At 42.2% G+C, this 18,056-nt stretch overlaps 1 protein-coding gene across 2 annotated transcripts in view; it reads left to right on the top strand.

Annotated features, from left to right (window-relative positions):
• Positions 1 to 12,672: 12,672 nt before the first annotated feature.
• SDR42E2 (short chain dehydrogenase/reductase family 42E, member 2) overlaps positions 12,673 to 18,056 on the top strand; it is a 41,852-nt gene continuing 36,468 nt past the window's right edge. The window contains exons 1-3 of one of the 2 annotated variants that reach the window (XM_066576281.1): positions 12,673 to 12,918; positions 13,646 to 14,003; positions 14,105 to 14,200. In XM_066576281.1, the coding sequence (XP_066432378.1) occupies positions 13,680 to 14,003; positions 14,105 to 14,200 (420 nt within the window). In that variant the 5' untranslated portion in view covers positions 12,673 to 12,918; positions 13,646 to 13,679. Of the gene's footprint in view, positions 12,923 to 13,645; positions 14,004 to 14,104; positions 14,201 to 18,056 lie in introns of both variants that reach the window. The other variant, XM_066576282.1, reaches the window with a different exon arrangement.

Below are 18,056 nucleotides of genomic sequence, written 5' to 3'. Positions count from 1 at the left end.
ACAGTCCATGCGAGAGCAATGCAGCTGTTTGCAGATCTCAGACCACATGTTGTGCTCTGCAAACAGCTACTGGGGGCCCTTTTACACGCAAATGAAGCTGATAAAGTATTAATGGACATTAGTGTCTGGTAACACTTCATTCAAAAAGATCGCTAAAACTGTCAATCTTTTCAATCGTTTGAAAGATTGTATTGCGTGTAAATGGGCCTTTACTTTATTTGTCAATGGGTTACTGCTATGCCTGATTGTTGCATTTCTCCCTATACTGTGATGGGGTATATTCTGCACTTAAATATGAATGAGCTGTATTGTCTTTAGTGAATATTGCTTGTATTTTAAAAAGTGTTGCATATTTTTAATTACATTACTCTTGTAATACATAATAGGGGTGAAACCTCTGCTCTGATATAGGAAGCATATGATGCCACCAGCGGTACAAATTCAATCTATGATCTTAACATGACGTGGCTAGTCATAGACATAAGATTGCATATTTTGGATTTTAACTCTTGTGTGGTACCATGGGGTCTATTTGACTTCAGCCTTGTTCATTGCAGTCTTGCACTTTCAAACTGGTAACTACAGATGAGCGAGTATACTCGCTAAGGCTAACTACTTGAGCGAGTAGTGCCTTAGCCGAGTATCCTCCCGCTCGTCTCTAAAGATTCGGGGGGCGGTGGCGGGCGGGGGAGAGCGGGGAGGAACGGAGGGGAGATCTCTCTCTCCCTCTCTCCCCCCCCTGCTCCTCCCTGCTCACCGCCGCAACTCACCTGTCACCCACGCCAGCAGCCGAATCTTTACAGACGAGCGGGAGGATACTCGGCTAAGCCACTACTCGCTTGAGTAGTTACCCTTAGCGAGTATACTCTGTTAGGGTCAAAACAGACCGTTGAGCTGATGCTGTCTGCTTCCGAATTAGTCTTAGATATGAGTACTCATGGACGACGCAAAATAGACAGTCACATGTATCATGGGATTGTCATTTGCGAAGTGAGTTTATTCAACAGAGGTTACAATTTATAGAAGAGATTTGTTTACGTAGTTATTTGATTACTGCGCATGCCCAAGGCCGCTGAACATCTGCAAATTTTAATGAACAATATATCTTTCAAAGACATTTCTTACAGGAACAATACATCAATGCCCGGTGACAACTGTATCAAAACATAATGTCCTTGGACAGGCTTCTTAGAAGGGAGTGAGTTTCTCAAGGATAAAAACACATGAGAGAGAGAGCTGATAAGGCATATGGGAACAGATTCAGGGTCATATAGCAGGAACAGGACAGGAAGAAGTAAACTTGGAAAAAGAAATTAAATGTATTTTCTTTTTTATTCTAAGACAAGGGAAAATCTAGAATTAACCCCTCACAACTCGCTCATCTCTACTGGTAACACATGAGGCTTACCTGTCTGGTTCTTTGTTTCCCTTTAATAATGTTGCCACTGTTTTCAGGCAGTCACTTCTCCCTTCTGAAATAAGCATACATCCTTCACCGATTCAAGCATGTAATATTTACTGTATGTAATAGGCAGCCCAGATAACAAGCATCAGCTAACATTCAACTTGGGTCTATGGCTAGCTTAAAGGATTTGTCCAGGATTGGGGAAAAAAGTGCAGATTTTTTTCTAAAACAGCATCACTCTTGTCCATTGAATGTCTCTGGTATTGCCATTTGCTTGTAGAGAGATCAGCCGCTATCCTGGACACAGCCCATAGACAAAAGTGATGATGTTTTTAGAAAAAAAAATTAGACACTTTTTTCAAATTTTGGACAAATTTTCCAACCAAATAAAATAGGGTTAAAGCACTCCATAATGTAGAAAAATGATGTATCTTTTCCTTTTTCTTAAATGAGCTGTACTTTTTTTTAACAACTGTCACATACTATACATACAGTATGCTGTAACAATTCAGTGCCTCACCTAAGATCCCAGATACACTGTTGATACAAGTTCCGCAATTGATATATTTTCTGTTATTATGTGCTACTGTATATTGGTTTTGTCTTCTATTGGATGATCTAGTCCATGTTTGTAGCTGCAGCTCTGTTCAAAGCTCAAATGATTAGTGGGTTTCTATTTCCTGGTGTTAGTGTCATGTTGTCTCACTGTTACAAAATGGGCTTGAGTACAGACTGTGAGGCTCCTTCTAACTCACCGATTGCAAAATAATCTGATAAGTACCATAAGTCTGGAGTGGAGGTGAAGGTGACCACCATGCCCTCTGTACCTTGGCTGAGAGTCTGATCACTGCTTTATTAAACCATTCATTTCCTAAATCTATATTTATCATACTGATTTATAAATAACAAGGTTTGGGGTTTTCTTGGGCCTTTACTACAGCGAGCATTTCATTGTGTATGGTTAGTGGTTAGCAGTGCTGTCCTGGGTTCGACTGCAGGACAACATTTGCATGGAGTTTGCATGTTCTCCCTGTGTTTGCATATCCTCAAATTAAGGCACCATGCCTTCCAACATTTGAACATTGAAAAGTCAGATCATGTCCCTTTTTGGATTAGCCACGCCCTTTGTGATCCTGCACAGTAATAGTGCCTCTCAGTGACCCTCTCATACTACTAGTATACCGCTAGGTAGCAGGTGGATACCTGCTCTACAAAGTGATAATGATTCCAGTGCAATTGCCTCCAGTGATCACATTGATGTCATGCCTGATTGGTGACGTCCATTTTTATTTTTTCTTCTCTCTGGGCCCAGACTGCCATGAACATTGTTTCCAGCCACAACTCATCTCTGCACAATCTCCCTGTCCTGCTGCAACCTCCAATGCCCCTTTCAGGAGCACCCCCCACCCCCATAGTAACAGTGGCCCCTCTCTGATTCCACTTAGTTATAGTGACCCTTCTTGCTAGCAGTGTCCTCTCTGTGGTCCATTTTAGTTACATTACCTTCTCTGTAGCCCCTCTTAGTTATAGTGTCTTCTCTGCAGCCCATTAGTTACAGTACCCCCTCTATGGCCCGTTTAGTTATAGTGGCCCCTCTAAGCAATAGTACACCCTATCTGACCCCTCTTAGTTATAATAGCGCCACAACTGGGGCCACTCTTAGTTATAGTGACCATCTGTGTCCTCTCTTTGTTACAATGACCACTTTTAGTGATAGTGACCCTCGTCAGACCTCTTATAGTGACCCCCTATGACCCTTCTTAGTTATAGACCTCCTATGGCTCCACTTTATAATGGCGACAACCTGTGACACCTCATATTGCTCCACTAACTCCAAGAGCAGTACAAGCAGCATGCTGTAACTATACTGACAGGACCTAATGCTTACAGCACAGCTTCACACCTCCACCCCCTGACTTGGACTCACAGTGATGAGACTAGCAGGAAGCGAGTGTGGGGGAATGTGCTGTGAGCGTCAGGTCCTGTCAGTGTAATAAGAGTATGCGGGACAGCTGCCTAAATCTGGGACTGTTCTTCTGAATCTGTGATAGTTGGGACCAATATAAGACATGCAGATTTTGGAGTAGATTATGTTCAAGGCGGAGTTCTTCGCCACGTTTGAAAGCACTCTAAGGTCCCATCTTTTGGGCCGATTCTGATACAAATTCCGCCCCCAAATCTATATTACAAACACTTTAAGAAAGAGGAAAAGATACAACACATTTTTACACATTGAGGCTCCATTCACATGGCACAGTTCAGTAGCAATAAAAACCACACTGAGGGTGACTACCCACTAGCGTTTGCAAATTTGCTGCATTTTTTTTTCCAGGTGTCTACGGGGCTTTCTAATGTTAAAAATGCATCGCGGCAAAATCGCAATTTACCGCAAAATCGCAATTTTGCGCAATGCGATTTTAACATTAACAAGTCCCATAGACACCTGGAGAAAAAAAAACGCTGCGAATTTTGCAGTGAAAAAGAACTGTAGTGGGTAGTCACCCTGAGGGCTGACACCCACTGGTGTTTTTTTTTTTCTACTGCGCTGCGAGAGCAAGTGAAAACACTCGCCTCGCAGAGCGAGAAAAAAGCCTGGATGACGCCAGGATATCGCCAGTCTTTTCAATAGGGCCAGCGGTAGCAGCGCTAGCCCCATTGAAAAGATAGGGAGAATACCACGGACTTCTGCCACAGCTGTGGCAAAAGTGCAGCATGCTATCCCATTGCATTTAATGGGATCGACGCTGCTGCCGGTCCCATTGAAAGCAGGGGTTTTTGGCAAACCCTGCAGTATGATTTTCAAGGAAGGGCTTGAAATATAAGCCCTTCCCTTAAAATCATCATTAAGTGGTAAAAAAAGAAAAAAGAAAATTACTGGCTCCCCGACACTGCTGTCCAGCACTTTCAGCATTTTGTTAGAGTTCAGATAATAAACGATAACCTTTTTGTTTGTGAAAATTTTATACATAAAAATGATCAAGTTATTAAAATGTAATGTGGTCGTCTCATGACAAGCCAGTTTCAGAGTTTACTGCACTGTTCTGCTATATCAATGAAAATTGCAACTTCTGAACTGAGCCTTTACACATGAGGTCTCTGTAACTTCATTAACCCCTTCATTGGCAGGTTTATCTTGCATCCTGTGCAGGTCAGTGCAGCAAGCCCCAGTGATTTTCCGGGCGTACCACTAAAGGGGTTAAATGGAGCTCTATGCCACTACGTGATGCCTTCATATGGCACCATATAACAGTGATATTGTCCCCTAGAATCAATTAAGTTGGAGTCATGCAGAATGTAGCAGAAAAAACTCCATATGCCTTTGTATGAAATCAGAGCCGTACAATGGTACTACAATGCCCTGCAGACTTCTACGGATACAGTATTACAGCTCAGTACAACTAGAGACCATTTATGACTTTATATCTGCTATGTGTTTAAGGTTGGGTTCACACAAGCGTGTTTTTGTGCGTACTTGGGTGCGTACATACGTCCACACCTAGGTACGAGCAAACACACGCTTGAACACAGCTGCGTGCTTGCTGTCAATGGAGCCACGGCTGCTGTCGGCAGCTCCATTGAAAACAATGCTCTGCCGGCACCCCTGCATTCTTTTTCAGGAAAGGGCTTTACATATAAGCCCTTCCCTGAAAAAGAAACATTTTAGAGTAAAAAAAAAAAGTAAAAAAAAACTTACCTCTCCGCCGCTGCCATGTCCCAAGGGGATGCACGCGGCAGATGTTTGCTGCATCCCCACAAGGAAAAAGAATTCCCTGCTGCATCTGCCACATCTGTGACAGATGCAGCAGAGGAATTCTTAATCCCTGTGGAGAATAAAGGATTCCCTACCTGCTGCCGGCACCCCTAAAATGTTTTTCAGGGGAGGGCTTTAAATATAAGCCCTAACCTGAAAAACAAAGAAAAGTGTTAAAAAAACAACAACAAAAAACATACTCACCTCCCTTCGGCTGCCAGGCTCAGCCGCGTCTTCTCCTGGCTGTCCCCGTCTCTGTAGATCTCAGCTATCAGCAGGTGGGGATTTAAAATCCCTGCCTGCTGATAGCTCTGATTGTGATTGGCTGAAATGCTTCAGCCAATCACAATCAGAGCTACCAGCAGGCGAGGATTTTAAATTTCGGCTGCTGATAGCTGAGAACTATAGAGCCGGGGACAGCGGCAGACGTCGCCGCTGAGCCCCGGCAGCTGTCAATAGCCAATTAAAAGTAGAGTGAAAAAAAAAAATACTCACCTCCCTTCGGCTGCCGGGGCTCAGCCGCACCTTCTGGTGCTGTCCCCGGCTCTGTAGTACTGAGCTATCAGCAGCCGGGGATTTCAAATCCCCGCCTGCTGGTAGCTCTGGTTGTGATTGGCTGAAGTGCTTCAGCCAATCACAATCAAAGCTACCAGCAGGCGGGGGTTTTAAATCCCCGGCTGCTGATAGCTCAGCAGCGCTACAGAGTCGGGGACAGCGGCAGAAGTCGCCGTTGAGCCCCAGCAGCCGTCAATGGCTTTTCAGGAAAGGGCTTCATAAGCCCTTCCCTGAAAAGCCTTTTGAAATAGTGTTAAAAAAGAAAAAGATGAATGCTTACATGCCGTGGCTCACTTCAGCCAATCACTTCAGCCATCAACCAATCACAATCAGATTTACACTATTTAAATGGCTTTTCAGGGAAGGGCTTACGAAGCCCTTCCCTGAAAAGCCATTGACGGCTGCAGGGGCTTAGCGGCGACTTCTGCCACTGTCCCCGGCTCTATAGTTCTCAGCTATCAGCAGCCGGTGATTTAAAATCCCTGCCTGCTGGTAGCTCTGATTGTGAAGTGCTTCAGCCAATCACAATCAGAGCTACCAGCAGGCGGGGATTTTAAATCCCCAGCTGCTGATAGCTGAGATATACAGAGCTGGAGACAGCCAGGAGAAGTCGTGGCTGAGCCTGGCAGCCGAAGGGAGGTGAGCATGTTTTTTTCTTTTGTTTTCTTTTTTACACTTTTCTTTGTTTTTCAGGTAAGGGCTTATATTTAAAGCCCTCTCCTGAAAAACATTTCAGGGGTGCCAGCAGCAGGATCCTCCACCACAGCTGTCATGTGTGATAGCTGCAGTAGGGAATCCTTTATTCCCAGCAGGGATTTACTTTTTTTAGGGAAGGGCTTATATGTTTCTTTTTTTAGGGAAGGGCTTATATGTAAAGCCCTTCCCTGAAAAAGAATGCAGGGGTGCCATCAGACCATTGTTTTCAATGGAGCCGCCGGCAGCAGCCATGGCTCCATTGAAAACAATGCGTGCATTCCCTATGGTGCACGCATGTCCTATCTTTGCAGGCACGCACCTGCAAAGTACGGACATGTGCACACACCATAGGGAATGAATTGTTGTAAATACAAGCGTTTTTTTGTGCGTGCTTATGCATGCACAAAAACACGCTCGTGTGAACCCACCCTAACAGATTACTTCATTGTCATAAAAGTCTTGCCTAAAACCTATATAGAATAACTGGATTTACCAGTTGATATAGTTTTGGAATTAAGCATTGCTGATGCTCATCTTAATCCAATACATTGTGTCCCATGGTTATTATGAGCAACACCCCCACTGTTCCTCATCTGTATTCATGATACATAGGCTTATTCTGTAGAGAGGATAAACTGCAATGAGCTCTTGTAAAGTGAGTCAGTTTAGTTATTACACGTTATCTCCTTAAACTGATCAGGGTGGTGCAGTGATGTCATAGCAATGAATTAACATACTATGAACAACAGGTTTGGTGTTCTAAATGTGTATCTATAATATCCCATAATAGCTCTAATGATGGAGAAGTCTGAGAATTACTTCATTGAAGAAAAAAAGTGGTTTTGTACATGGGTTTTAACATGAATACGGGGTGACTTACAAATGTGTAATCATCGATTATACTGCACATGATGGGCACTACAGACGGGCTTTTCCATTGTATTTTTCTTACAGAAAAATATACAAAACTTGATTGAAATCTACTTGCAGTGACCAGCACAGACTAAAGGCCCATTTAGACACAACAAATTATCACTCATTGTGTTTAAACACGCGGCCATCGTGCACTCTTCGTGCACTATTCGTTCATCAGTGATTTCTAGCAATCTAGACATCACCGATGACTGTTATCAGTGACGTAGGATGATTTTCTCAGCGGGCGGCGTTGATAGTATTCTTTCAGCTGGTATCCCGTTGGCAGTTCTCAGTGGGACATCAGCTGAAAGCTCTGAGAACAATGCAGCTGTTTGCATATACAAAACAGCTGCTTTGTTCTCGGAGCTATCGCAGTGGTATCCTGCTCTACCTGCATTAACTCTAAGTAGCTAATTAGCTACTTAGAGTTATCCAAAGATGATCGCTCAAATATGTCACTCAAACAGCTGCTATCTTTCAGTGTAAATGGGCCTTTAGGATAGTAACGCCTTAGGCCGGCTCTACACACGCGATAAAATAGTGCGAGATTTGTGCGTTTTGAGATGTACAAATCTCACACAAATATGAACCCCATTATACATATACACTACCGTTCAAAAGTTTGGGGTCACATTGAAATGTCCTTATTTTTGAAGGAAAAGCACTGTACTTTTCAATGAAGATAACTTTAAACTAGTCCTAACTTTAAATAAATGCACTCTATACATTGCTAATGTGGTAAATGACTATTCTAGCTGCAAATGCCTGTTTTTTGGTGCAAAATCTACAAAGGTGAATAGAGGCCCATTTCCAGCAACTATCACTCCAGTGTTCTAATGGTACAATGTGTTTGCTCATTGGCTCAGAAGGCTAATTGATGATTAGAAAACCCTTGTGCAATCATGTTCACACATCTGAAAACAGTCTAGCTCGTTACAGAAGCTACAAAACTGACCTTCCTGTGAGCAGATTGAGTTTCTGGAGCATCACATTTGTGGGGTCAATTAAACACTCAAAATGGCCAGAAAAAGAGAACTTTCATCTGAAACTCGACAGTCTATTCTTGTTCTTAGAAATGAAGGCTATTCCATGCGAGAAATTGCTAAGAAATTGAAGATTTCCTACAATGGTGTGTACTACTCCCTTCAGAGGACAGCACAAACAGGCTCTAACCAGAGTAGAAAAAGAAGTGGGAGGCCGCGTTGCACAACTAAGCAAGAAGATAAGCACATTAGAGTCTCTAGTTTGAGAAACAGACGCCTCACAGGTACCCAACTGGCATCTTCATTAAATAGTACCCGCAAAACACCAGTGTCAACATCTACAGTGAAGAGGCGGCTGCGGGATTTTGGGCTTCAGGGCAGAGTGGCAAAGAAAAAGCCATATCTGAGACTGGCCAATAAAAGAAAAAGATTAAGATGGGCAAAAGAACACAGACCTTGGACAGAGGAAGACTGGAAAAAAGTGTTGTGGACGGATGAATCCAAGTTTGAGGTGTTTGGATCACAAATAAGAACGTTTGTGTGACGCAGAACAAATGAAAAGATGCTGGAAGAATGCCTGACGCCATCTGTTAAGCATGGTGGAGGTAATGTGATGGTCTGGGGTTGCTTTGGTGCTGGTAAGGTGGGAGATTTGTACAGGGTAAAAGGGATTCTGAATAAGGAAGGCTATCACTCCATTTTGCAACGCCATGCCATACCCAGTGGACAGCGCTTGATTGGAACCAATTTCATCCTACAACAGGACAATGACCCTAAACACACCTCCAAATTGTGCAAGAACTATTTACAGCAGAAGCAGGCAGCTGGTATTCTATCGGTAATGGAGTGGCCAGCGCAGTCACCAGATCTGAACCCCATTGAGCTGTTGTGGGAGCAGCTTGACCGTATGGTACGCCAGAAGTGCCCATCCAACCAATCCAACTTGTGGGAGATGCTTCTAGAAGCGTGGGGTGCAATTTCACAAGCTTACCTCAACAAATTAACAGCTAGAATGTCAAAGGTGTGCAATGCTGTAATTGCTGCAAAAGGAGGATTCCTTGACGAAAGCAAAGTTTGATGTAAAAACAATGTTATTTCAAATACAAATCATTATTTCTAACCTTGTCAATGTCTTGACTCTATTTTCTATTCATTTCACAATGCATGGTGGTGAATAAGTGTGACTTTTCATGGAAAACACAAAATTGTTTGGGTGACCCCAAACTTTTGAACGGTAGTGTACACATGAGGGATTTTTTCCCGCATGGCACCGCAATGCGAAGCTATGCGGGAAACAAATCGTGGAATATTCTATCTGGCTGCGTGATCTTGCATTGCAGCCCCATTGTTTTCACTGGGGCTGGCGGCAGAAGCGCCAACCCCATTGAGAGCAATTGGAGAAACCAGGGCTGTGACAGCTGTAATAGAGGTTCCCTACATCCTTGAAGGGATACAAGGCTGTTTTCACATGAAAACGCCTTGCATCCCCGGGGATTTTACATGGTGGGGAGCGCGATATGGGTGTGGGATTCACAGCCCCATATCGTGCTCGCCCGTGTGTAGTTAGCCTAAGGCCACTCTCACACATCCGTTTTTTACCGCAGCTTTTTGAACACTGCAGTAATCGCATTATAACGCTCCCATTGATTTCAATGGGCCTCACAGACAGCGCTCGAAAATGCGCTGCGATTTTTGAGCACTGTGCTCTATTTTGCCGCGTTTAGTGCACCTCATCACACATTACAATATTGGGGTGCGCTAAACCCCGCCGTCGGAGGCAAGAGCCCGCATCCGAAAACGGCAGTAAAATTGCAGCGTTTTGCCGACAGCATGTGTGAGAGAGGCCTTAGGGATGAAGTCAATTTGCATCTTAATGACCAACTAATTTTTCAGGTTTTTTCCATTGTAGCATTCCTGGAAACATACCTTAATTTTTCGGTTGATATAGCCATATGGGGGCTCTTTTTTGCGGGACAAGTTGCCTTTTTTAATGGCTTCATTTTTAAGTACATATAATGTACTATATGACTTTTATTCCTTTTTTTAAAAGGGTTGAGGAAAAACAAGAAATTCTGCCATTTGTTTTTTGGATTTCATTTTTACGGCCTTCAGTGTGCAAAATAAATAGTGTAATAACATTGTTCTCTGGGTCAGCACGATTCCAGCGAGACCAAGTTTATAAAGTTTTTTATGTTTTGCTATTTTTGTACACACAAACGTTTATTTTTGTTTTTAAAGATTAGCTTTTGTGTTGCCGCATTTCAAAAACAAGAAAATTTTTCTTTTTCCATTGATGGAGCTCTCTGGGCTCTTGTTTTTTGAGGGATGAACTCTAGTCTTCATTTATCCAATTTTTGGGAACATTTAACATTTTAATTCCAAATATTATTTAATTTGTTTTGCAAGTTTATTAATGGCACATAACATTTCACGTGTGATTTATAGCAATAGGTGTACAATATAGTAGGAATCTGAAAGAATGTAAAAACTCTGAAAATGGGGTAATAACTAGAGATGAGCAAGCATACTCGCTAAGGCAAACTACTCGAGCAAGTAGTGCCTTATGTGAGTACCTGCCCGCTCGTCTCTAAAGATTCGGGTGAAGACGGGGGAGAGCGGTGAGTTGCGGGAGTGAGAGAGAGAGATTCCCCCCCCTTCCTCCCCGCTCTCCCCCGCTGCTCCCCGCCCCCCGCCGACACCCAAATCTTTTGAGACGAGCGGGCAGGTACTTGCATAAGGCACTACTCGCTCGAGTAGTTTGCCCTAGCGAGTACGCTCGCTCATTTCTAGTAATAACCACTAAATAGAATATAGGAAAATAATTTTAAAAATCTATATATATAGAAAATATAAAGATAGAAATTGTGGTCTTGGATCATAATGTAATGCATTCAACTCGCGTCTTAACATATGCATAGGCGAGGGGTATCAGCTCTCTGAGCCCCTTCAGGCCTCTCTCACACATGAACATGACCAAGCACCGCGATTTAAATCGTGGCACTTTGCTGCATTTGATGAGGCGCGCTAAACGCCCAAAAATAGAGCAGACTCCGCTCAAAATAGTTTTTTACTATTTTTTAAATACTTTTTATTTTTGTCCCACTGGGGACTTAAATGTCTCCATCTTTTATTATTCTACTAATGCACTACTATACTTTAGTATAGCAGTGTATTACATAGCCTATGAAGCTCAGTCTGATCCTCAAAGGCCATGGTAGCTGGTAGACCCGGAGGCCATATTCAAGTCTCTGGGTGCCATAGCAAACCATTGGAGCCCTATGATCACATTGCGGAGGCCCGGTGGATGAGAGAGGGAGCCCCCTCCCTTTGTCAGCGTTTTACATGCTGCGGTTATACTAACTGCAGCATGTAAAGGGTTATACAGCAAGGATCAGGGGTTTATCTGGTCCCCGCTGTTTGTACAGGTGCCAGGCTGTTATCTAAGAGCTGAGCAACTATGCCAGGTTTCTGATGCAATCACCGTTAAAAGATGGCACATCAGAACAAAGCCCCTTAACGGCCGCCGTCAAAAGACGGATAGGGAGTCATTAGCGGCCTTTTCACACAGGCAATATTCCCATGAAAGTTCTGTCTGATTGCAATATGAACAGAATTTGCACGGGAAAACAACACACCAAGTGGTGCAGATTTTGACTCTGTTTTTGAAGCAGAAATATTGCAGATTTTGGTGCAGTTCTGCAGCATTGCAATTATGCGAGAACACACTCTTAAGTATTATCTGAGTAACATCTGAACAAGTCAATCTATATATGAAACCCTCACTGTCTAACTGACTGACTCGCCACTAATTCTCTAACTTCCCAGTGTTGCACAAACATGAAATTTGGCATGAGCATTCCTTAGGTCCTAAATAGGAAAAGTAAAGGTGTCACAACTCGAAAATTCAATGCTAAGTGCAAAAGTATTGGCACCCCTATATAATGTACCTAATCTAATTCTCTAACTTCCCTAAATAGGAAAAGTAAACATGTCACAAATCGATTACTCAATGCTAATTGCAATAGTGAGTGCACCCCTATGTAATGTAACTTCCCGGTGTCGTACAAGCGAAAAATTTAGCGCGAGCATTCTTTAGGTCTTAAATGGGGAGAGTGGGAGGGGTGGCACATTCAGCAGAGGGACATCTTTACATGCAGCCTGAGGAGAATCTAACGCTCCTGTATGTGTATACATATTTTAATCCTCTGTTACTCTAAAGTAACCTTGAGTTCATAAAAATTTCCATGCAAACAACACATAAATACCTGTATCAAATTAACTCGGGCGAAGCCGGGTATATCAGCTAGTTTAATATAGGATACAAACATGTCACCTCTGTATCATAACTAATAATTCTCATGTGAATAGATGAAAGTGATAACTCGAACTTGTCATTTCACATTCTAAATTCCAGCACCACTAGAATCCCTGGGTGTGGACTTAGGTAGTTTTTAGTTTATTTTGACTCCTTGTCTAGGAATTTAACTTCTACAATTAAGGGAAGCTCATCCCAGTTTTGGCATTAATGAATAACATTACAGGTACTGGCATACTGTATGGCTCAACTCTCTCCTGGTTACTTCTCATGTCCAGCTCTTCTGATGACAAGCACTGTACGTAAGTTTTTTAAAGTTTCTTTGTAAATCTACTAATGCAGTGTTGTTAGTTAACTGATATTATGTATGTTAACTTATGTGAAAAATACTTAAAGGGGTTGTCTGAGATAAAATATTCTTCTAAAAACTGGCTCCCCAAAGCAAAAAATACCAAAGGTGCTCATATTTACCTCTCCCGGCTCCCTGCGCATTGCCTGCCAACAGCTTTGGATCTTTGCTGTGATGAATTGTTTATAGGCTGCAGCAACCTGTGTACTGGCTGTCACAGGCTACTGCAGCCTGTTAACAATAGGTCACAGCGGACCTCAGGGGCTTGCAGATTCTAATATTATTTTTTCACATAGCGGACCTGATTTTAAGGAAAAGATTTCTTAGACAACCCAGAATCAACCTATCTCCTATTAATGAGATATATGGTGAGCATCTGATTTGGAGGGTTCAACCCCTGGGATCACGAAAATGGTGGTCCCATTTCCACAATAAAGGGGAAAAGAAAATGAATTCCTTTTTTCCTTTTATGGAATTTGTTCCAGTTTTTCCTAGAAGAAGTGCAAAGTGAACCAAATTTGCCTCCATCTTTGCTGATTCCAGAGGCCTGTTGGGTAAAGGGTTTGTTGCTTTTCCATTTAGATTTTGATAGTACCTATATTGTCAATTTAGATAATTGTGTAAAAATTGTAATTCTTTCCTGACTTAATCGTTTTGTATGATTTTTTCCCCTCAGGTTGACTAATTAAATCTGGATGATATAGTTCATAATGAGGGAAACCAAGTCTGTATGTGAACTTGAAGATCTTAGAAATCGGATTGAAAAGGAAGAAATGTGCTCAGAATGTCTAAGGAATGCTCTGCCTCTAAGAAGTGTCCGAACCAACGGTGTAGTGCCCCACCAAAGCAGGGTTTCCTGTATGCCAAGTGCGCACCCAGGCACATGGGAGATAACTAAAGTGCTGGTCACTGGTGGTGCAGGCTATTTAGGACATAACCTTGGATTGGCGCTTATAAAGTTGGGCTACACTGTGATTTTATTTGATATGCACAAGCCGGACTGGGAGGTTCCAAGTCGTGCTACATTCATACAGGTAAGTCCAAAATCATTTGTAAACTTCAAATCTGACATCACATTATGAATACCAAAGAATCCTTGTGTTCCATATCTAAATAGTATTGTTTGTATTTTTAGGGTGACATCCGGGATTATAAATCACTGTATGATGCTAGTGGTGGCGTTGACTGTATTTTCCATGCAGCATCCTTTGGAATGTCAGGGTATCAACAAGTGGGTGAAAGTTTCTGTTCCACATAATTATTTTTTATAGCTATAACTTGTCAAAGTGGTTTATGCTTTTACACTATAATGTTAAAAGGTTTAAAAATTCATGGCCTATCCTCAGAATACCTAGTGGGTGGGGGTCTGCAATTTGGGATCACCTGACCAGCTGATTGAAGGGGTCATGATGCCTCTTAGAACAGCTACTATAAAAGAAAAATTGAATTCGGAGTACTCAGATGTAAACAATGAAGCATCCACAGCGCTTGGACGAGTGTCATCGCCCCTAACAATCAACTGATCAGGCATTGATGGCGTATCCTGAGAATAGGCCATCAACTTGTAAAGCCTGGATAATCCTCTAGAAGAAGAAGTTACATGGGACTTTGCTTGACGTCTTTAGATACTTAAAGTAATGGTTGATCCTTCACTGCGGCAGTCACTGGGTGTCATGCTTGCCACATCTACAGGCATACTATGATGGTCACTATTGTGGAGGCATTGTGGCTGGCTCTGTTATGGGGGGGTACTGTAGTTGTTACCTATACAGAGATATGGTGTTGCTGCTATAGAGACACTATGGCTGACTCTGTTATGGGGGGTACCATGGTTGTCACAGTTATGGATGCAATGTTGCTGTGATCTATATAAGAAATACTGGAATTTCCACTGCTATGCTATGACTCTGTTATTGAGGAACTGGGACTGTCACTTATATAGCAATACGGTGACTGTCATTGCCATAGTGGCTTTGTGGCTGACTAGTACACTACGATTATAGGCTGGACTCAATGGACCCACCTTTTTTTTCAAACTCGTCAACGATGTAACTATGAAAAAACTGTGGATGACATTGTCTGTTGCCCATGCATTGTGACTGTTACTGCTATATGCGGCCCTGTGCTTGTCTATCTGTTGCGCATGCATGCTTATATTTTGAAAAAAGCTTGGTACCGTGTTAGCCAGTAGAGGAATTTCGTGTACGGTACATATTGCTTATATTTTCTACTAACCATGGCTAACTATGATATAAGGCCGTGTGAAGGAGCAAAGGCATACTTTTGAGGCCCGCAAATGGAGGGTTAATCAGTAAGTGAATTAAGGACTCCTTCATGCGGGCGTATTTGCAAAATGTGTATGTGCAATATTGGGAGAATAGGTAAACTCATTTTCTTTGTGTGCGTGGAAAAGAACACAACGTACTCTACTTTTGTGTGCATTTGCATACAAAATGTCCCCATAGAAGTCTATGGGAAGAGCACAAATGCACACACCATACGCAATGGGATACGCAAGATGCTGCACAATTTTACTAGAAAATAACACATCTGGAACTCATTAGGCTAAATAGTCAATTAAGTCAGAGTGTGGTTCTGTCCTATGTGCAAAAAAACATGCCCTGTGAGCGCAAAAAGTACAGTAAAATACGGTACGCGTGCAAAAAACCCTCACATATCATAGCACAAATATGTTGCGTACAATTGTGCATACACTTGTGTGAAGGAGCCCTTCGATTAATATATATGCAGAAACTGTGAATGCTGGAGAAGAACAAGCTGTCTTGATGGCCAACACCGGGATTTCAGAATGCATCCTACGACCCTTGGGCCACAAAGTTCAGCATGATAGCTCTCCAATGCAAAAAAATGCAGTACTTGCAAAAGTTAGAGATCAACCTATTATTTATTTTGTTTCTAAAATGAGTATCAAGTTATTCAATTTCTTAGCATCAGAAAATACACAAAAATCAAGCAGCAGTTTAGAGAAAAGCTGTAATGGTGGTTTTACATCTGCGTTGGAAGGTCCCGTAGCAGATCCAGCACAAAATCCCAGAAAAATAGCACTGCATGCAATGCTTTTCCTTTGGCTAAAAGCTGGGCAGCTGAGCAGAAAGCAAAAGTATAGTTAGTGGGGTTCATTCGGCGCAGTTTGGCTCCGCCCTAAGACAGAGCCGTTTGGCCACCAGGATTTCTCCTTCCTGCTCCCCAAACGCAGCAGGAAAATGTAACCCCCGAATTGGTATGAAACCACCCTAAATTAGTCACTAAGTACAATAGCAAAAAGAAATGAAGTTCTGTAATGGAAGTTCAGAGAAATGTTATAAGAAATGGAGGGAAGAGAACCCCTAACAACCACGCAAGGTCCAGTAGGCCACCAAAACTGAACAACTATAAACAGAACTCAAACCTTTAATCTATGGGAGATGGTAGAAAATGAAACTCCACAGTTGCTCTAGATCTGAAAATATCCACTCTATTGTTTCACTGTGAACGCAGAAATCAACACTATGGGTCTAAAATAGGCATCAAGCACCCATTATGAGGAAAAAGGAACAGGCAATTTAACAAAAGATGCACTAGAAAAAGAAAGTGGACACCTGAAAAGTGGAGGAAAGTCTTGTGGACAGATGAATCTGAACTTGAGATATATGAAGGTAGTGTATATTCAACCAAAGTAATGCAGAGAAAAGATCTTAACAATAGCTCCAACAGAAGGCTGGGACGTATCCCACTATAAGGGAATATGTCGCCCATAGAATCCCATTGTGAAAAACATACACCGCCTGAGATGTGGAGAAAGGTTTTATGGACTGGTAAGTCTACACTGGAGATAACTGAAAGCGACCTTCCAGTTTTGGGAGAAAATACTATCCAGGTGGAACACACAAATACTTTTATCTTGGAGATAGGGTGACCAAAAAAATCCCACAATTCTGGAATTGAGTATCTTTTTCTCATGGTATGTGACTATGCAGGATTAATAATGTAATTTTTCAATAAATTGGACTTTTATGGACATGATGATGCCAATTTTCTATTAATTCACCTTTTTAATTTTTTTGATGCGATAACTGGGAAAAGGGAAGAAGGGTAAAACTTTTACATTTTTGAAATTGAAATGCAATAGCTTTAGTTTCTGTGGACTGTGTTCTTGGCTATTGGTTTTGACTGGAGATAAAAAAGGGCCATCTCTCTCTTTTGGTCTCTGCATAGAATATACACAGAAGACCTATATGTGTAATACGCCCAGTAAGTAGTAACAAAGTCCCCCCAACTCGTAGAACTGCTCACCTGCATAAGCTGTGTATAGCACAGTACTGAACAAGCATTATCAGGTGGCTGCCGACCCCATTACCAAACAGGCGCTGAAAGTATTGAAGAAAAATGCTGGGCTCTGCTCAGGCACACACCCCAGGAAAGATTACATGAATAAGGAATTTTATTAGCAAAGTCCAAAAACAAGGAGGACAGCAATGCATTTCATGACGGAACTAACAGCTTCAACAGGCAACACAATCCAAAAGCACTTTGAACAGCTTAAATAGCCCATTAACTGGCAGGTCAAGAGGTCAGAGGAAGCTATTAATTGATTTACTGTAAAGGCCCATTTACATTAAAAGATAATCACTCAAAAATCGCTCAAATGACAGTTTGAGTGACAGTTTTGAGCAATCATCTTTGCATAACTCGAAGTAGCTAATTAGCTACTTAAGAGTTAATGCAGGTGGACCGGGATACCTCTGCTATAGCTGTGAGAACAAAGCAGCTGTGTTTTATATGCAAACAGCTACATTGTTCTTGGAGCTTTCAGCTGGTGTCCCACTGAGAACTGCCAGCAGGATACCAGCTGAAAGAATACTATCAGCACCACCTGCTGAGAAAATCAGCATGCGGCGCTGATAACAGTCATCAGTGATTTCTAGCTTGCTAGAAATCAGTGATGAACGAGTAGTGCACGAACAGTGCACAATGGCTGCGCATTTAGACACAACTGTTATCGCTCAAAAGATGGCTTTTGAGCGCATTTAGAGTGATAATCGTTGTGTCTAAAGGGACCTTAAGTTTTAACATTAGTTTATGAATTG

This window comes from Eleutherodactylus coqui, chromosome 8, assembly GCF_035609145.1.
Source record: "Eleutherodactylus coqui strain aEleCoq1 chromosome 8, aEleCoq1.hap1, whole genome shotgun sequence".
Lineage (NCBI taxonomy): Eukaryota > Metazoa > Chordata > Amphibia > Anura > Eleutherodactylidae > Eleutherodactylus > Eleutherodactylus coqui.
This window is presented reverse-complemented; position numbering and strand designations above follow the sequence as displayed.